General features: G+C 39.7%; 1 protein-coding gene across 14 annotated transcripts in view; it reads right to left on the bottom strand.

Moving 5' to 3' along the window:
* RGS6 (regulator of G protein signaling 6) overlaps window positions 1-15,767 on the bottom strand; it is a 554,007-nt gene that overhangs the window by 172,075 nt on the left and 366,165 nt on the right. For all 14 annotated transcript variants that reach the window (XM_087856077.1, XM_087856086.1, XM_087856080.1 and 11 more), the window contains one exon: window positions 10,305-10,404. In XM_087856077.1, coding sequence (XP_087712203.1) covers window positions 10,305-10,404 — 100 coding nt within the window. The remainder of the gene's footprint in view (window positions 1-10,304; window positions 10,405-15,767) is intronic.

The raw sequence follows: 15,767 nt of genomic DNA, 5'->3' as shown, positions 1-15,767 counted from the left end.
TAGAACAGAATAGAGAGCCCAGAAATAAACCCACAATTATATGGTCAATTAATCTTCAACAAAGGAGGCAAGAATATGCAATGGGAGAAAGACAGTCCCTTCAACAAATGGTATTGGGAAAACTGTGGACAGCAAAAGAATGAAACTGGACCACTTTCTTACACCATACATAAAAATAAACTCAGAATGGATTAAAGACCTAAATGTGAACCCAAAACTGTAAAAATCCTAGAAGAGAGCACAGGCAGTAAGGTCTTTGACATCAGCCATAACAACATTTTTCTAGATAGGTCTCCTGAGGTGAGGGAAACAAAAGCAAAAATAAACTATTGGGACTACATCAAAATAAAAAGCTTCTTCACAGAAAAAAAATCAACAAAACTAAAAGACAACCTACTGAAAGGGAGGAGATATTTGCAAATGACATATCCAATAAAGGGTTAATATCCAAAGTACACCAAGAACTGATACGACTCAACACCAAAACAACAAATAATCCAATTAAAAGTAGGCAGAAGATGTGAACAGACATTTCCCCAAAGAAGACATGACACATGAAAAGATGCTTAACATCATTAATCATCGAGATGCAAATTAAAACCACAATGAGACAGCACCTCACTCTTGTCAGGATGGTTAAAATAAAAATACACGAGAAACAACCAATGCTGGCAAGGATGTGGAGAAAGGGGAACCCTCTTGCACTCTTGGTGGGAATGAAAACTAGTACAGCCACTGTGGAAAACAGCATGGAAGTTCCTCAAAAAATTAAAAATAGAATTAAAATATGATCCAGTAATCACACTACTGGGTATTTACCCAAAGAATACAAAAACACTAATTTAAAAGGATATATGCAGTCCCATGTTTATTGCAACATTATTTACAATAGCCAAATTAAAGAAGTAGCTCATTGATAGATAAATGGGTAAAGAAGAGGTGGTATGTATATAAATATATATGTGTGTGTATACACACGCGTACATACATACATAATGGAATGTTACTCAGCCATAAAAGAGAATGAAACCTTGCCATTTGCAATGACATGGATGCAGATCTAAAGAGTATAATGCTAAGCAAAATAAGTCAGAGTAAGACAAATCCCATATGATTTCACTCACACGTGGAATTTAAGAGACAAATGAACAAGGGAAAAAAAAGAGACAAACCCCAAAACAGACTCTTAACTGTAGAGGACAAACAGATGATTACCAGGGGGAGGAGGGAGGAGAATGGGTGAAATAGATGAAGGGGATTAAGAGTACACTTATCTTAATGCATAGAGTTGTTGAATCACTGTTGTATACCTGAAATTAATATAACACAGTATGTTAACTGTATTGGAATTAAATTTTAAAAATTATTATATTTATTTTTATTAAATAATTATTATTAATAAAGATCTGACCAATAAGGTTAGGTCAGATATTTAAAGGCCAGAAGAAAAAGGACAGAATAACATGATAGGAAAAGGTTTTATTTTCAGCATAAAGGTACTTTCTGTCCAGGCTCTCTATGGGTCCTGCATGAATTAACAAGATAAATTTAATTTGTGAGATGGAAGGCCAAGAAATGCCTACCACCTCTTGTGTCATTAATTCCAACTGATAGGCACCAAAACATTAGTAAAGTTATAAACAAATGTACCATAAAGCCTGCTTCAAAGGGACTCATCTGAAAGAAATAACATCCACTCAACTATGATCTTTTTGTGTCACTGGGTGTCATAGATCCTTTTAATGTCACCTGTGAATTCTAGAAAGCTTTCTTTATTTCAATGTTCAGCTCTTCCCGTCACCTATACCCTTATTCCTCACAAATTCTTTTTTTTTTCAGTCTATTTACTAGATCTATATATTTTTTTTATTTCAATGTTGATTTTTTTTTTTTTTTTTACAAATGTGTTCTTTGTATGGGACCTTTTCCTTATACATTAGAACCTTCAGTTTGGAGTCTCTGACCCAGACACACTCATTCAATCTATTAAAAACATATAGATCTGCATATTCCCATGTATTAGTTTATTTATTTGGTGTAGGTCACTAACAGCTGTTTCTTCTTTATATTTGGGATGATTTGGATAAATTGGTAAGATTCTCAACTCAGGGTAGTTGCTGGACAGCACACAGATGGGCATTCCAACAGGGATACATTCAGATTAATGTTATTCTCATCTTTGGTTTTTACCATTCTGAAAAAGTGGTGATCAGTAACTTTCTAGAGCATATCTTAGTGATGGTGTCTTGGATGCACTGGGACACACCTTACATGGCCCTCATCAATACGATCTTTGGGAAGAATCTCATACTTCTCAGCTTTCACCACAAGACACTCATTGTGCTGTCTCCATCCCCTTTTACCATGGAAGTCACTTTCTGTTTTATTCAGGTGGTCTGTCACGTGTAGGTATGGACAGTTTGTTATCCACCAATACAAGCAATAGAAACACTGTGTTGGTCACACCAGCCTCGTTTCACCCATTATTTTTAATCTTTACCTTTTAATCTTTACTGAGGAAATGGAGTCCTGATACAGAAAAGAGAAAGCTACTCCTAGCTGTTGTCCATGGAGGGGAAACTCCAATATTGGTGACAAGACTCCCAAAATGTGTGAGAGGGTATCTGCTGGTTTGTGATGGGTGATTGGCCTTTTCACGAAAGGTTAGAAAGATGGATGGAGGTGCTGAGTGGGAGAAAAGGCTTCAATGTGGGCTGATGACCATTCTGTACACACAATCTCCATTGGCACAGTAACAGAGTGGCCATATATTCATGGATTTCCACCTAGGGTGTGGTATCAGAAGGTCTCAGCGATCTAGATTTTCCCTGGCTCTAGCTCTCTACTCTCGTATCAGCAACTTTAGGAGATTGAAGAGGTATAATGTTTTCCTGAAATATCACCCCAGATTTTTCTCTAGAGGAGGTTGGTGGAGGTGAAGAGCTTGGGGCTGCTGGGTTGGTGCTAGTATTCTGGCTATGGGTTTAAACATAATGCTCATGGGATTGGCTACAACTGTGGCTCCATCCAACAACATTACAGCTAAATTCTGTTTCAGTCTGTGGCTGCTGAGTACCCACTGGTGCAGACTTCAGTCCTTCTGTGCTTGTTGGCATAGCCAAGTGAGGTTCCTGTATTCCAATTGCTAACTCTTCCCTGTGTCACAGCAGGTTCTGGCTGAAGGTCATGTTTGCTGCCTCCCTTGAACAGGTTGAGCATGAGATTTATCTTTTGTTGATTGGTGTTAGGGGCAATCTCAACTCCAGCCTGAGCTGTGCTGGCAGTGTGGGACCTGACAGCACTCAACCGTAGACACTGAGTTAGTGATCGGTCCATGCAGTGGTGGTTAAGTAGATGGTGAGAATGTTGGCAAAATGCATTCTAACTAGATAGAACTGCTGCTATCTGAGCCTTTTGAGGACTATCATATAAGATAGAGTTGTTTTTTACCTTTTCCACTGACTAGTGATGGTTAGGTTGCCTGAGAACTGTGCCAGTTACCATGGGTCCATTTGCTTTTTGGATCTCTAAATTTTGTTGTTACTGTCTCCTGTGTTGGGAAATATTTCTGCATGAGTGTCTTACATATCTGCACATCGTGAGAGTGAGGCGTTGATTGTCTTTTGTATTGGACTATCTTTTCAAGGATATTTAATCTAAGGATGTTTACTTTTTACATTGTATTGTTATAGCAATGGCCTCCAACTTTGGGATTACATCTTTAAAAAATCCCTTATTATCATTTTTGTGGGGTGTCAAAAGAGAAAAAGATGAACGTATTCAATCCATTATGTTAACTGGGATCCTATTTTGAATGACTCCCCCTTAGCCCCACAGCTAGTCACCAAGTCCTATCTTTTATTTTATCTTTTATTCTATCTTGCCCTCCAAATCTTACAGTCATTATTCTTTCACGGGGCGGGGGCACTGGAGGCAGAGGTCCTGGGATTGACTAACTCTGTGACCTTGGAAAAGTAACTTATGCTCTTGAATTAGTGGGTTCCTCACCTGTACAATGGAGATAAGAACACGTCTTACCTTACAGGATTTTTGTGAAGATTAAATGAGGAACCGCTCTAAAACTGTGGGTCCTGTTGATACCATGACTCCTTATTTCCTGCTTAGACGTCCTCATCTAAAGATTTCTTAACCAGTTTTCATGCTCCCTGTCTCTTCCTGCTACTTTTTAAAACAATTTAAATTCAATTAGACAACATATAGTACATCATTAGTTTCAGATTTAGTGTTCAATGATTCATCAGTTGTGTATAACACCCAGTGCTCATCACAGCATGTGCCCTCCTTAATATGCATCACCCTGTTACCCCGTCCCCCACCCACCTCCCCTTCAGCAATCCTCATCTTGTTTCCCAGAGTCAAGAGTCTCTCATGGTTTGTCTCCCTCTCTGATGACTTCCCATTCAATTTTCACTCCCTTCCCCATGATCCTCTGCACTATTTCTTATAGTCCACATATGAGTGAAACCATATGATAATTGTCTTTCTCTGACTGACTTGTTTCACTTAGCGTCATACTCTCCAGTTCCATCCATGTCAATGTAAATGGTAGGTATTCATCCTTTCTGATGGCTGAGTAATATTCCATTGCATATATAAACCACATCTTCTTTGTTCATTCATCTGTTGAAGGACATCTCGGCTCCTTCCACAGTTTGGCTATTGTGGACATTGCTGCTATGAACATTGGGGTGCTTCTAACACATGGATATGATGTCCCTCCTATTTAAAACAATTACCTTTGGGATAAAGTCTGTAAGTCAAGTTCCTGTATAATCTGTTATTTTTAAAAAGATTTTATTTATTTTGTTTATTATTTGACAGAGAGAGCATGAGGGAGCACAAGCAGAAGGAGCAGCAGAGGGAGAGGGAGAAGCAGGCTCCTCACTGAACAGGGAGCCTGATGCAGGGCTCAATCCCAGGACTCTAAGTTCATGACCTGAGCAGAAGGCAGTTGCTTAACTGACTGAGCCACCCAGGTGCCCCTATAATCTGTTATTAAGGTTAAGACTCATAGCCTTTTAATTCCTCTGGGTGTTCTGCCAATGTGCTCCTCTTTTCAAATACATACACACATACATGTGTTTAAATTATAACCATATAAACGAGCTCACCTCTGCTGCAACTTGTCATACTTTTCATGCATTTGGACCCATGAAAATTCTATTTTCTCTGCCTGGAATGACCTTCACCAGTTTTCAACTTATGTTTAGGATCCAGTTCTAAAATTATTTCATGTGGGTAGATCATTGTAATAATGGCCTCTAAAGAATCATGTCTCCCCATGTCAATGTGACATTCTATTCGTACATCAGAAGGTAGAGTTAGTTTCTCCATCCTCTTCAATCTAGGCTGGTCCTGGGATTTGCTTTGAAGAACAGACTGCATGTACTTAACACTGCATGAGTTCTGTAGGTTAGGCCTTGAGAAGCCTTGCAGGTTTCTCTCTTTCCCCCTTAGAACTCTGAGATCATCAGGCTGTGAGGAAGCCCAGTCTAACATGCTGGGTGATACAAGGTGACACGGAGGAGAACTGAAGCTCCAACTAAGATTAAGCATCATTGCCAATCAAATGAGTAGGGCCATCATAGACCTCTAGTCTCCACTGAACCATCAGATGACTAGGGCCTCAGGGATAAGGCCAATAGAAGAACTGCCTGGATTACCAATTCAGGGAATCATGATCACGAGAAATAAAAAATCGTTATGATTTATGGTGGCTGGGTATGCAGCAATAGAAAACTGATACACAACCTCAGAGAAATGTTCTAGATCTACTCAAGAAATACTCAGGATTCTTTTTTCTGGGCTTTGTTCATTTTTTCTATCATAACACATAGCTCATATAATTATTGGTCTACCTGTGCCTGTTTCTGTCATTAGATTAACAGTTTTTTAAAAGCAGGGATCAGGTTTTTATTTATCTTTACATCACCTGTGACTACTCAAGTGACCGGTACATAACGACCATGGACATTTATTACCCAGGTTCTATACACACCATTTTCTGAAATGCTTTCACTTGCCTTCTGGAACTCATGCTCAATCGTAAGTAAGATTGTTCATATCCTCATCCTTTTCAGTTAATATTCCCTTCATCTTCTAGTTCTTCCTCAATGGTTTCCTGCAGCTCTCTGAGGCGATGCCTATTTTCCCTCCCATGCCTTACACACCATAGGTTTGAAGTGACACCCTAGATCCTCATGTCTTCTTTTAGACTGTCTTCATTCCCTGCCTCTTCTCCCAAAAACAATTAGCTCTGACTTTCATAACATCAGATTAAAGCATCTCTACCTCTTGTTGTGAAAGTCACCTACTGATGCCTAGGCCTCTGTCTCTCATTCCCTGAAGATTTTAACCACAGACTCAAAATCACCCTCTCTAACTATCCCCCAGTAGTGATTTCAACATCCACATAGCTCAGTCTTCCCAAATCATGACCCCTTAGCTCCTCTCTTCTAATGGTCTTGCCCTCCATCCTATCTCAGTCATTTATTCCCATGGTCATACCTCATATCTTGTGACCACCAATACATTGCAATCCCTCCATAATCCCAATTTCAAATATTCCACGATCCAATCACCACTCCCTACATTTCTAGCTCTTACTTTGGCCTCCAACTCCAAAACTTCTTTTCCACCAGATGGTAAAGTTTATGGTCATCACTACTCTTCACTATTTCTCACCCATCTCATGTTTTACTTCCATCCTTACTCAGTTAAAATTTAATGGTCAATCATTTCAGTTACTCTCTCGCCTCTCTCTTGATTTATTATGCTCTCAAACTTGCTATAGCCTTAATTAAGTCCGGCTCTCTACCTGATACATGTCCAAATCCAGAGAGCTAAATGTGGCTGGAGAAAGAATTGCTTCTCTTTAAATTCATAAATATTAATAATCTCAAGAGGGTCCTTAATGCTACCTCACAGTCAAACTCTATTTCCTTAGTCCAGACAACCTCTTTACACCCCTAGATGACTATTTCACAGCTTCTAATCTCTTCTCAAACCTAACATTTCCACCTTCTTTCCATTCCATATTACTAAGAAAACATAAACAATTAGGAGACTCTTACAAGTTCCCACCACCCCGCCATGCTTATTTGCAATGGTGTGCATCTGCTGTGCCTCTACTCCTCTTCCTATGAATCAACTGTACATGTTTCTAGCTAGAACCACCCAACTCATACGCATTAGATTCGATCTCTTACCTACTCATTGATACCACTTCTTAAATTTTTCCTCCTGCAGCATTTCCCCCTCCCTAGTGAGTCATTGCCATCATCATACAAGCATATTGTCACTTTCATATTACTTAGAAACCTACATGTCCTGACTCCATATACCCCTCTAGATTCTACTGCATTTCTTCCTTTTAAGGAAAATTCCTTCAAAGATTAATTATATTCACTACCTCGAATCACTCTCCTCCCATTCTGACTTGAACCCACTCCAATAAGGATTTTGCCATTCCTTTTCCCAAATGCTACATGAAATGTGCACTTATCAAGGTCAGCAGCTGAGTTCAATTGTTGCTAAGTTCAATGGCTGATGCTCAGTGCTTATTCCACTTGATTATCAGCAGCTTTTGACACAGTAAATTACTCCATTCTTCCTTGAAACCCTTTCTAGAGAATTTGGCTTCCAAGAAACCATGTCCTCCTGATTTTCCTCTTCATCTCCAGCAGCTCCTTCTGTTTCTTTTGCTGACTTTTGTTCGCCAGAACACGCCTGCCTTGGAGACTTAGCACTTGCTTTCTGGAATGCTCTTTCCCTCAATATCCACATGACTCAATCTTTTATCTCCCTTCCATCTTTACTCAAATGACCTTCTCAGAGAATTTTTTGGCCACCCATTCCAAAGTTGCAACACTACTATCCCCCTTTCACACTTTATTTTTCTCTTTGGCTTTTATCACTACCACAAATTATGCAAATTTTCCTTGTTTATTTTGTTGTCTCCTCCATTAGAATCTAAAATTCCATGAACAGAAATTTTGATTTGTTTCATGCATTTCTGAATCCCCACTGCCCAGCAATGTTTAGAAAATAGTAAACACCCAATAAATATGTGTTGAATGGATGACCAAGTATACTGGAAAAAGAACCAGATGGACCTTCTAGAATTAAAAAAAATATAACAATTGAAACGAAATACCTAGAATCTAGATTAAAGAGAAAAACATTTTTCAGAGAACAACACAATATCAACAAAAGAAATATACTCCACGATTCACCTTAGAAGTCTTGCATAAATTTGATACCCAAACCAGCAAGGAGGATAAGTACGAGAAACAACAAACTAATCTTCCCACGAAAATAGATTTAAAAATCCTAAACAACATTTTAGCAAGCAACATCCAGAAATGTAAGAAAAATATAGCATAGCCAATATTATAATTCCATTTATATAAATTTCAAAATTAGAGCATACTAACAATACAATCATCCTTCATTATCCAGATCTATTTGGTATCTGAGTTCAAACAGTGACAGTCTAAATAATGAGTTAGGATACTCAGTTGAATGTATTTATTTTTTAATGTGACATACTAATATTGACTCTTTTGTGTGTGTATGTGTGTGTGTGTGTGTGTGTGTGTGTGTGCTTTTCTATGAATTTTGCCCTACGTGTAGATTAATGTCACCACCACCACCACAATCAGGATACAGAATAGTTCCACTGTAACCTTATAAAATTCCTCCGTGTGATCCCTTTATAGTCATACGCCCCCCCAGCTCTCAATCTTTGGCAAACACTGATCAGTTCTCCATCACTATAGTATTGGGTTTGCTTAGAATGTCATATAAATGGAATCACATAGCATGCAATCTTTTGAAACTGGCTTCTTTCACTCAGAAAAATAACTTTGAGGTTCCTCTAAGTTGGTACTCGTATCAGTAGTTCACTCCTTTTGATTGATGAGTATGCGTCTACCACAGTTCGTTTATTCATTCACCCACTGAAGGGCACTGGGGTTGCGTACAGGATTTGAGATTATAAATAAAGTTGTTATAAATACTCACAAGTTTTTGTCTGAATGCACAGTTTCATGTCTCTTGGGTAAATACCAAGGGGTGGGATTTCTGGGTTATATGGTAAGCATTTGTCTAACATTATATGAAACGTTCCAGAGTAGCTGCATTTTTACCTTCCCACCAGCAGAGTATGAGAGTTCCAGTTGCTCCATAGAATCACCAGCACTTGGTATTGTCAGTATTTTTTATTTTATCTTTTTTTATTTTTATTTTTATTACCTATAATTTGGAAAGCAAATGGCTATATTTTGATAATGACAGAACTACCTAAATTTTATCTTTATTTCATTATTTGTTTAGATATAAGGGACACATGCCTATGTGGTAAACTCATGACAAAAAGCAACATACTGATTAGGATAAAAGTAGATAGTGGTTACTTGTGGGGGAAAGAGAGGCAGATGATATCCATTAGGCTCACAACGGGCTCTAAGATACTGATGACGTGTTATTTAGGAAGCAGGGCAGTGGGCATGGGTGGTTTGTTTTAGTATTATATCTGAAACTATGCCTATGTGTTTGATACACTTCATAATTAATTTTTTAATTTTTTTAAAAGATTTTATTTATGTATTCGACAGAGATAGAGACAGCCAGCGAGAGAGGGAACACAAGCAGGGGGAGTGGGAGAGGAAGAAGCAGGCTCATAGTGGAGGAGCCTGATGTGGGGCTTGATCCCAGAACGCCGGGATCACGCCCTGAGCCGGAGGCAGACGCTTAACCGCTGTGCCACCCAGGCGCCCCATAATTAATTTTTTAAAAAATGTCTGAGCATATGAAACACATAAAATCCTCAAAGTAATGCAGAAAAATATTCTAAAACCACTTCTTTCAAGAGTTCAAGTACAGTGAGTTAAAAACTTGAAAGTATTTTGTAGAACTTGAACATAAGACTTTCTTAAAGCTTGTTTTAAAACTAAAATTCTTTCTTTAATATATCTGTGCTTGTGTACATCTCATAGGCCAAATGCTGATGGGCTATCCAGTTCATTAATGAGCTTGTTTCTTTCCAGAAACCTCAACCTGCATATAGAAGGGCTGGTCACAGTAAGACAATTCTGAATCACTGGCAAAGGGTAGCTTCCGGAAACCATGAACAGAACTCGACTTTGTTTAAGAAGCACATTGAATGTATCATCTTTACTCTTCACAAAGTCTTAGACACACCCCCAAGGCACAATCAAGGCTATACAACTCTTCAGCAGCCTTTTCCTCTTGCCACCAACAGTTGTAAGGAGAATGTTTACCTGTGACAACACTGGGAATTTTGGAGAGAAAGCTCTTGACTGTTCTGATGGGCACACCACCTGTCTTGTCATCTTGCATCTTTGTAATGATGTCTTCAATCTGAAAGAGGATAAAGACGTGTCACTTCCTTCCATAAAGTAATAGTTTATTAATAGCCAAAATGAACATGTATGAACAATAGATATAAAAAAAAGCCTCTAACTAGAGAGCCAATAAACATAGCAGCAGGATCTGCAATAAACCAAGCACTGGGGGTGGATGGGGAGGCCATGAGGTTATAAACAAGAGCATAAAACATAGTCTATAAGAACAGACTCCTAGATCAAGAAGATAAGGAGGGAGAAATATTAGGATTCCTAATGAAATCCAACTTGTAATTCAACATGTATGCAATGAAATTCCTCTTTTTCCCCAAATTTGGTTTATATCTAGACTGAACAATAGGAACCATCTGGCCTTTGGGACCAGTGCAGGATCCAGACAGAGTCACACAGGAGAAAAATAAATACTGTAAATTAAGACATGGAAAGTTCTGATCCAGAGAAATTGGAAGACAGATTTCAGTGGTTGGTTGTGGTGACGTGCGGGTGGTCACCTTGCGCCAGGATTATAGTGGAACAAGGACAGAATCTTCTCCTTTTGGACTAAAGAAGACCACACTGCTAAAAGAAAGACCATGGTGGGCTGTGGCTTGAAGCCAGTGAGATTTTATTAATAAAACAAGACATTTTGTATATATGGTGAACACAGAACTAAGAGAGAAGATGGACTACTAAAGACGTGGGTGCATAAATTGGGAAACCAATGTGTAGCTCAGAATTTACAAGCCAGATGTAACGTGCTGGGCAGAAAGCTTCAGAATAGGATATAGAACAATCTGTGAAAAGGACATAGATCTTGTTGTTTGGGGAGTTGGGTGTAGGGAGCAACTGGAAAAGGGGAGAAGATGATGTTTGGTTTTATCACACATCTTGTCCCCCTAAGCAACAGAATATCTGTGAAACACCAGGATGATCCTCTGAGTACTTCCATAAAAGATGCACAAACCTTTAAGTCTAGAGATTTAAAACTCTAGCCCATCTAGTCTAACATATTAGTATTGCAATTTGAAGTTGAATTTCTCAAAGTCGCATGGCAACCTGTTTGATAGATATGAATAACTCGAGAGAGACTAGGTTAGGAGAAAGAATAACTTAATAATAAGATACAATAGCTAAAATATATTAAGAATTTACTATGTGCTAGGTATTATTATAGTATATACACATATTACCCTATTTAATTTTCGTGATTACTTCATGAGCTAGATTCATTGTTATCCTCATTTTTCAGATATCAGACCAGGGTAGATCAGGTCAAGTTATTCTAACAAATAACCCTCAAAATCACAATGGCTGAGTACAACCAAGTTTATTTCTCTCTCATGCTCCAAGTCATACCAGGGGGGACTCTGCTCATTGCAGTTTCTCTGGGAACAGCCACCATCTTGAATGTTGCTCAGCATTGTGCTAGAGGAACAATGGAGAATTCTGGAGAATCTTGCATTGATTATTAAATGTTATAGCCAAGAAGTTATACATAACACCTTTGCTCACAATTCTTTAGCCAGAACTAGTTACATGGCACCACCCAACCACAAAGGAGCTGGGGGTCCAGTCTTCTGGATGCCAGGAGGAAAGGGGAACTGACCATCTGTGAGCAGCACCAATGACCACCACAGAAGTTAAATAACCTTCTCAAAGTCACACAGTTACCCAGTTGAGTTTAAACACAGTCACAGACCTCAGAGCTCAGGTTTCTAACCGCTGGGCTGTCCTACCACTCAATAAGATTCCCAGAGAAGCAGCCAAGCAGGAAGACCACTTTCCTCTGGTTATTTCTAGGTTTTCCTGAGAAGTAGTGATAATGAGAAAGAATCTTAAGATCCTGGCCCTTTAGGGAGTGGATGAATATATCATGCTAAGAATAAAGGTTATTCTCCAAAGACCTGCATTCCGTTAAAAGACAGGATAAGAAGACTTTTCATCCACATTCATGTTAGTTGTCTCGGCTAGTGGCCTGCCTTACTGCCCCTAAACTTAACCCAATGATTCAGAGTAGCACAAGTATTCCTTACTGATAGTCAAGGAGAGTTATTCCTAGAAAAAATGGTCATATATTCAAAGTAATCTATACTTTTGATCTGGTGTGCTATCTGAAACCACATATATCAATTACATTGATGCTTTTTATAGAATGGACTAAAAACCACTGGGAATTGGAGGGAAGCCAATTCCAATTCTCTTAGACTCCTGACTTGCCATTAGATGATAATAATTTCCAGTCTCTGCTGATGTGGGCTGGATTTAAGGACTGGCTGTGCAGAGGAATGTTCCACAGTTCTTTCCTTCCATGATCTGTGTAGTCATTTCATCACACCACTGAATCTTATAAGGACATATTTATTAAGGAAGACCTATTTTCTCATGTGGGGTCACAATGTGCCAAGAGGTATTTTATTAATCAGAGGTTATAGCCAGATCAGAAGGACAACCCCCTTAAGTGACCAGAAAGGGAATTACATTGCAGCAATAGTTTACAATGCCAGAGGTGTTGAAGAATGTTCATTGGTCCCCAGCTCTTGACTCCTCCATAGTATTAATATTTACCCAATTCCATGCCCTGGCCTCACGGTGGGCAGAGAGTCTGCCCCTTGACTTTTGGGCTTGGCCTTGTGACCTGCCTGGGTAATGGGAGGATACTGACCATGACACGAGCAGAGGCTTTCAATGTACCTGCATGGTCATGCTCACCCCCTTCTCTTGCCCTCCTGTATCAGATAGTTGTTGTTCCAAGGAGGGTGAGAGACATCTGGAGCAGAAGGGGCCCAACCTGCAGCTAGATAGGTCAAACCTCAGTTGACCTGCACACTCAGGAGCTTATTATTGTATGCCCCTGAGTTTGGATGGTTTGCTATGCAGAAAAATTGTGGTTATAGCTTACTGATACATCAGGGCTCTAAAATAAATGCACCTATTAGAAATTGCTGAAGCCACACAAATTCTTAGTAATAAGAATCAATTAGTCCTAGAGGTGGGGCATCCTAAAATCCAATGCTTTTTAAGAATACAGAAATTGCAATTATATCACCCACCATTCACTTAAAAATTCTTAGGACCTATACCCTTCTGCAGCCCATTCTGTTGTCATGTTAGGAAAATTTGTGATAGCCGAGTTTGATTCTGGAGCATGGTCCTCTGCGACATCAGCTAATACTACTTCTGGATTTTTTTTTGGTCATGGTTTCTGGTGAAATGCTAAGAGTCCAGACCTACCAAAAAATCCAACGTGGGCTCCTAGGGGCTTATATAAATTATAATGGCAAACATTTTCAGAACACTTACCTATAATCAATGCTGTCCTTAGTATTGTTTTAAATAATTGATCTAATTTATTTCTCAGTCTTAAAAGTTACTTAGTGAAGATATTGACATTTAGGCTGCGAAAGGTTAGATTTATCCACGGACAAACGGCTCATAAAAGGCAAAGCCCAAATTCTTGTCCAGGTCTTCCTGACTCTAACGCCCAGGCTCCACCAAACACAAGATTCACCTTATTTTCAACCAGTGTCCGCTGATGTGCTCTGCAGATATAAGGCACTTAATACCGTTTGCACTGAAGCGGAAGTTCAGCTCAGTCCTACGGGGGTGGAGAGGGAAACCGAGAAATCGATTCAAATAATCAGATAATCAACCATCTCAGGATTTATTTTGGTCCGATGACTACTGATGCCTAGCTGCTCTGTGTTTTTTCTCCCTTTGTCCTGGAGACTTGGCGAGATTTATCTTCTACTGGTAGGTCATAGCTCCTGGGTGGGGGCTGGGGAGATGGGAAGGTCTCTACTTATATTTTCTTGGCTATTCAGTCCCATCCAACTTCTGACACCTTTTGTTTCTGGAGAAGAGCAACATCAATTCCCCGACACCCTCTAATATGAAGCTCTGTGTTGTTAGGGAGAATGTTGGACCTAAGTTTCCCTGGGCCAGTCAATAAGAGATGGCCCTTATTTGACAGTGAGTGATGCAGAAAGCCTCCTTGGCCAGCTCAGAAGGTTCTGCCTGCTTCCAACAACCAGGACACCTTCCTACAAAGGAGCTTAAAACTCAGCACTGACATGCGGGTAGCACATTCTTCCAAACAGCAGAAAAAATGGAAACCATTACACCATAGGGTGGGTTTCCTCTGAACTGAGGAATGTCATGGGACAGTAGACAGAATTCACTGATATAGTTGTGGGGTGTAAGAGAGGAGCGAGGAGAAGCAACCCTCTCTCCACAAAGTGAGGCCGCAGCAGGACCGCAGGAAGAACACCGGTCTGAGGCCCAGGAGAAATGCTAGTCTCAGCTTCCCTGATTTGCTGTGTCGACCCTGGACAAGTGAATTCACCTCCCCAGACTTTACTGCCCTCATCTCTAGAGTGAGAGGCCTGTCGCTAAACTAAGATTTCTAGTTCTAGAACATGAGAGGCTTCTCTGACTTGACAAATGCAAAGCCGTGTCTGCAAGGAAAGGACAGGACAGGCAATCAGTTCTTTGGGTCCCATTCTCCACACTGCCCATCTGCCAGGTGGCTCCACGCAGAACCCTTCCCTGGGCCGAGGTGCAAAGTGGTGTGTTGAGCAGGACCGAGGGGTTCGGATGTTTTCAGAAATCATTTTGGACGAATGGCCTTAGAAGCCAGACAGAGACATGATCCAAAGAGGCCCTGACACTGTTCCTTATTGATCAGTCCATGCCTACTCATCTCTGCGGATACAGATGGCACTCCTAACAGAAATGACCAAGGGCCAATATTAGTTTTGTTTGCGTAAATTTATTATCCAGTGAACTAATTTATTTAGCTTGTCCAATTTTTCCTCAGTGGAAGATGAAAAAACTTCAAGAATAGGCAAACTATATTGCCATTATTAAAATATATATATATATCCACCCCCACATTAGGGAGAAAAGTATGCCTCAGGCATGAAGGCCTTTTTTATTGAAGCGTTTCATCTTGACTTTGCAATCAATTGCCTATTTCTCGTTACTAATGCCTGTCACCCCAGCTCCTGCATTTCATTAAAGACCCCTTCTGTTTTGGTGTCTGTGAATGAGTGAAAATGACTCTTTGGACACATCTTATCAGCCCAGAGGCAGGAATCAGAGTTGGCAAATGATAATCATATTTCTTAATCCAAAATGTATACGCCTCACTGAGCATGCTCTGTCCCATATGTGTTCCGTAAGATCAGGCTATTTCTCATTTCTATTTTTAAAAACATAGCACACTGCTATTCTCAACTTATAAATGTACTCATCTTCACTTACTGGGTTAGTGGACATTTATTGAGCGCCTATGAAGTGCCAGGCATAGTTTTAGTTTCTACTCTTACAGAAGTGGGTAAAAGACAGTCTGTTTCCTTTCATCATGGACTAATACATTTC

This window comes from Ursus americanus, chromosome 26 (genome assembly GCF_024610735.1).
Source record: "Ursus americanus isolate L20-20 chromosome 26, mUrsAme1.1.p, whole genome shotgun sequence".
Lineage (NCBI taxonomy): Eukaryota > Metazoa > Chordata > Mammalia > Carnivora > Ursidae > Ursus > Ursus americanus.
This window is presented reverse-complemented; position numbering and strand designations above follow the sequence as displayed.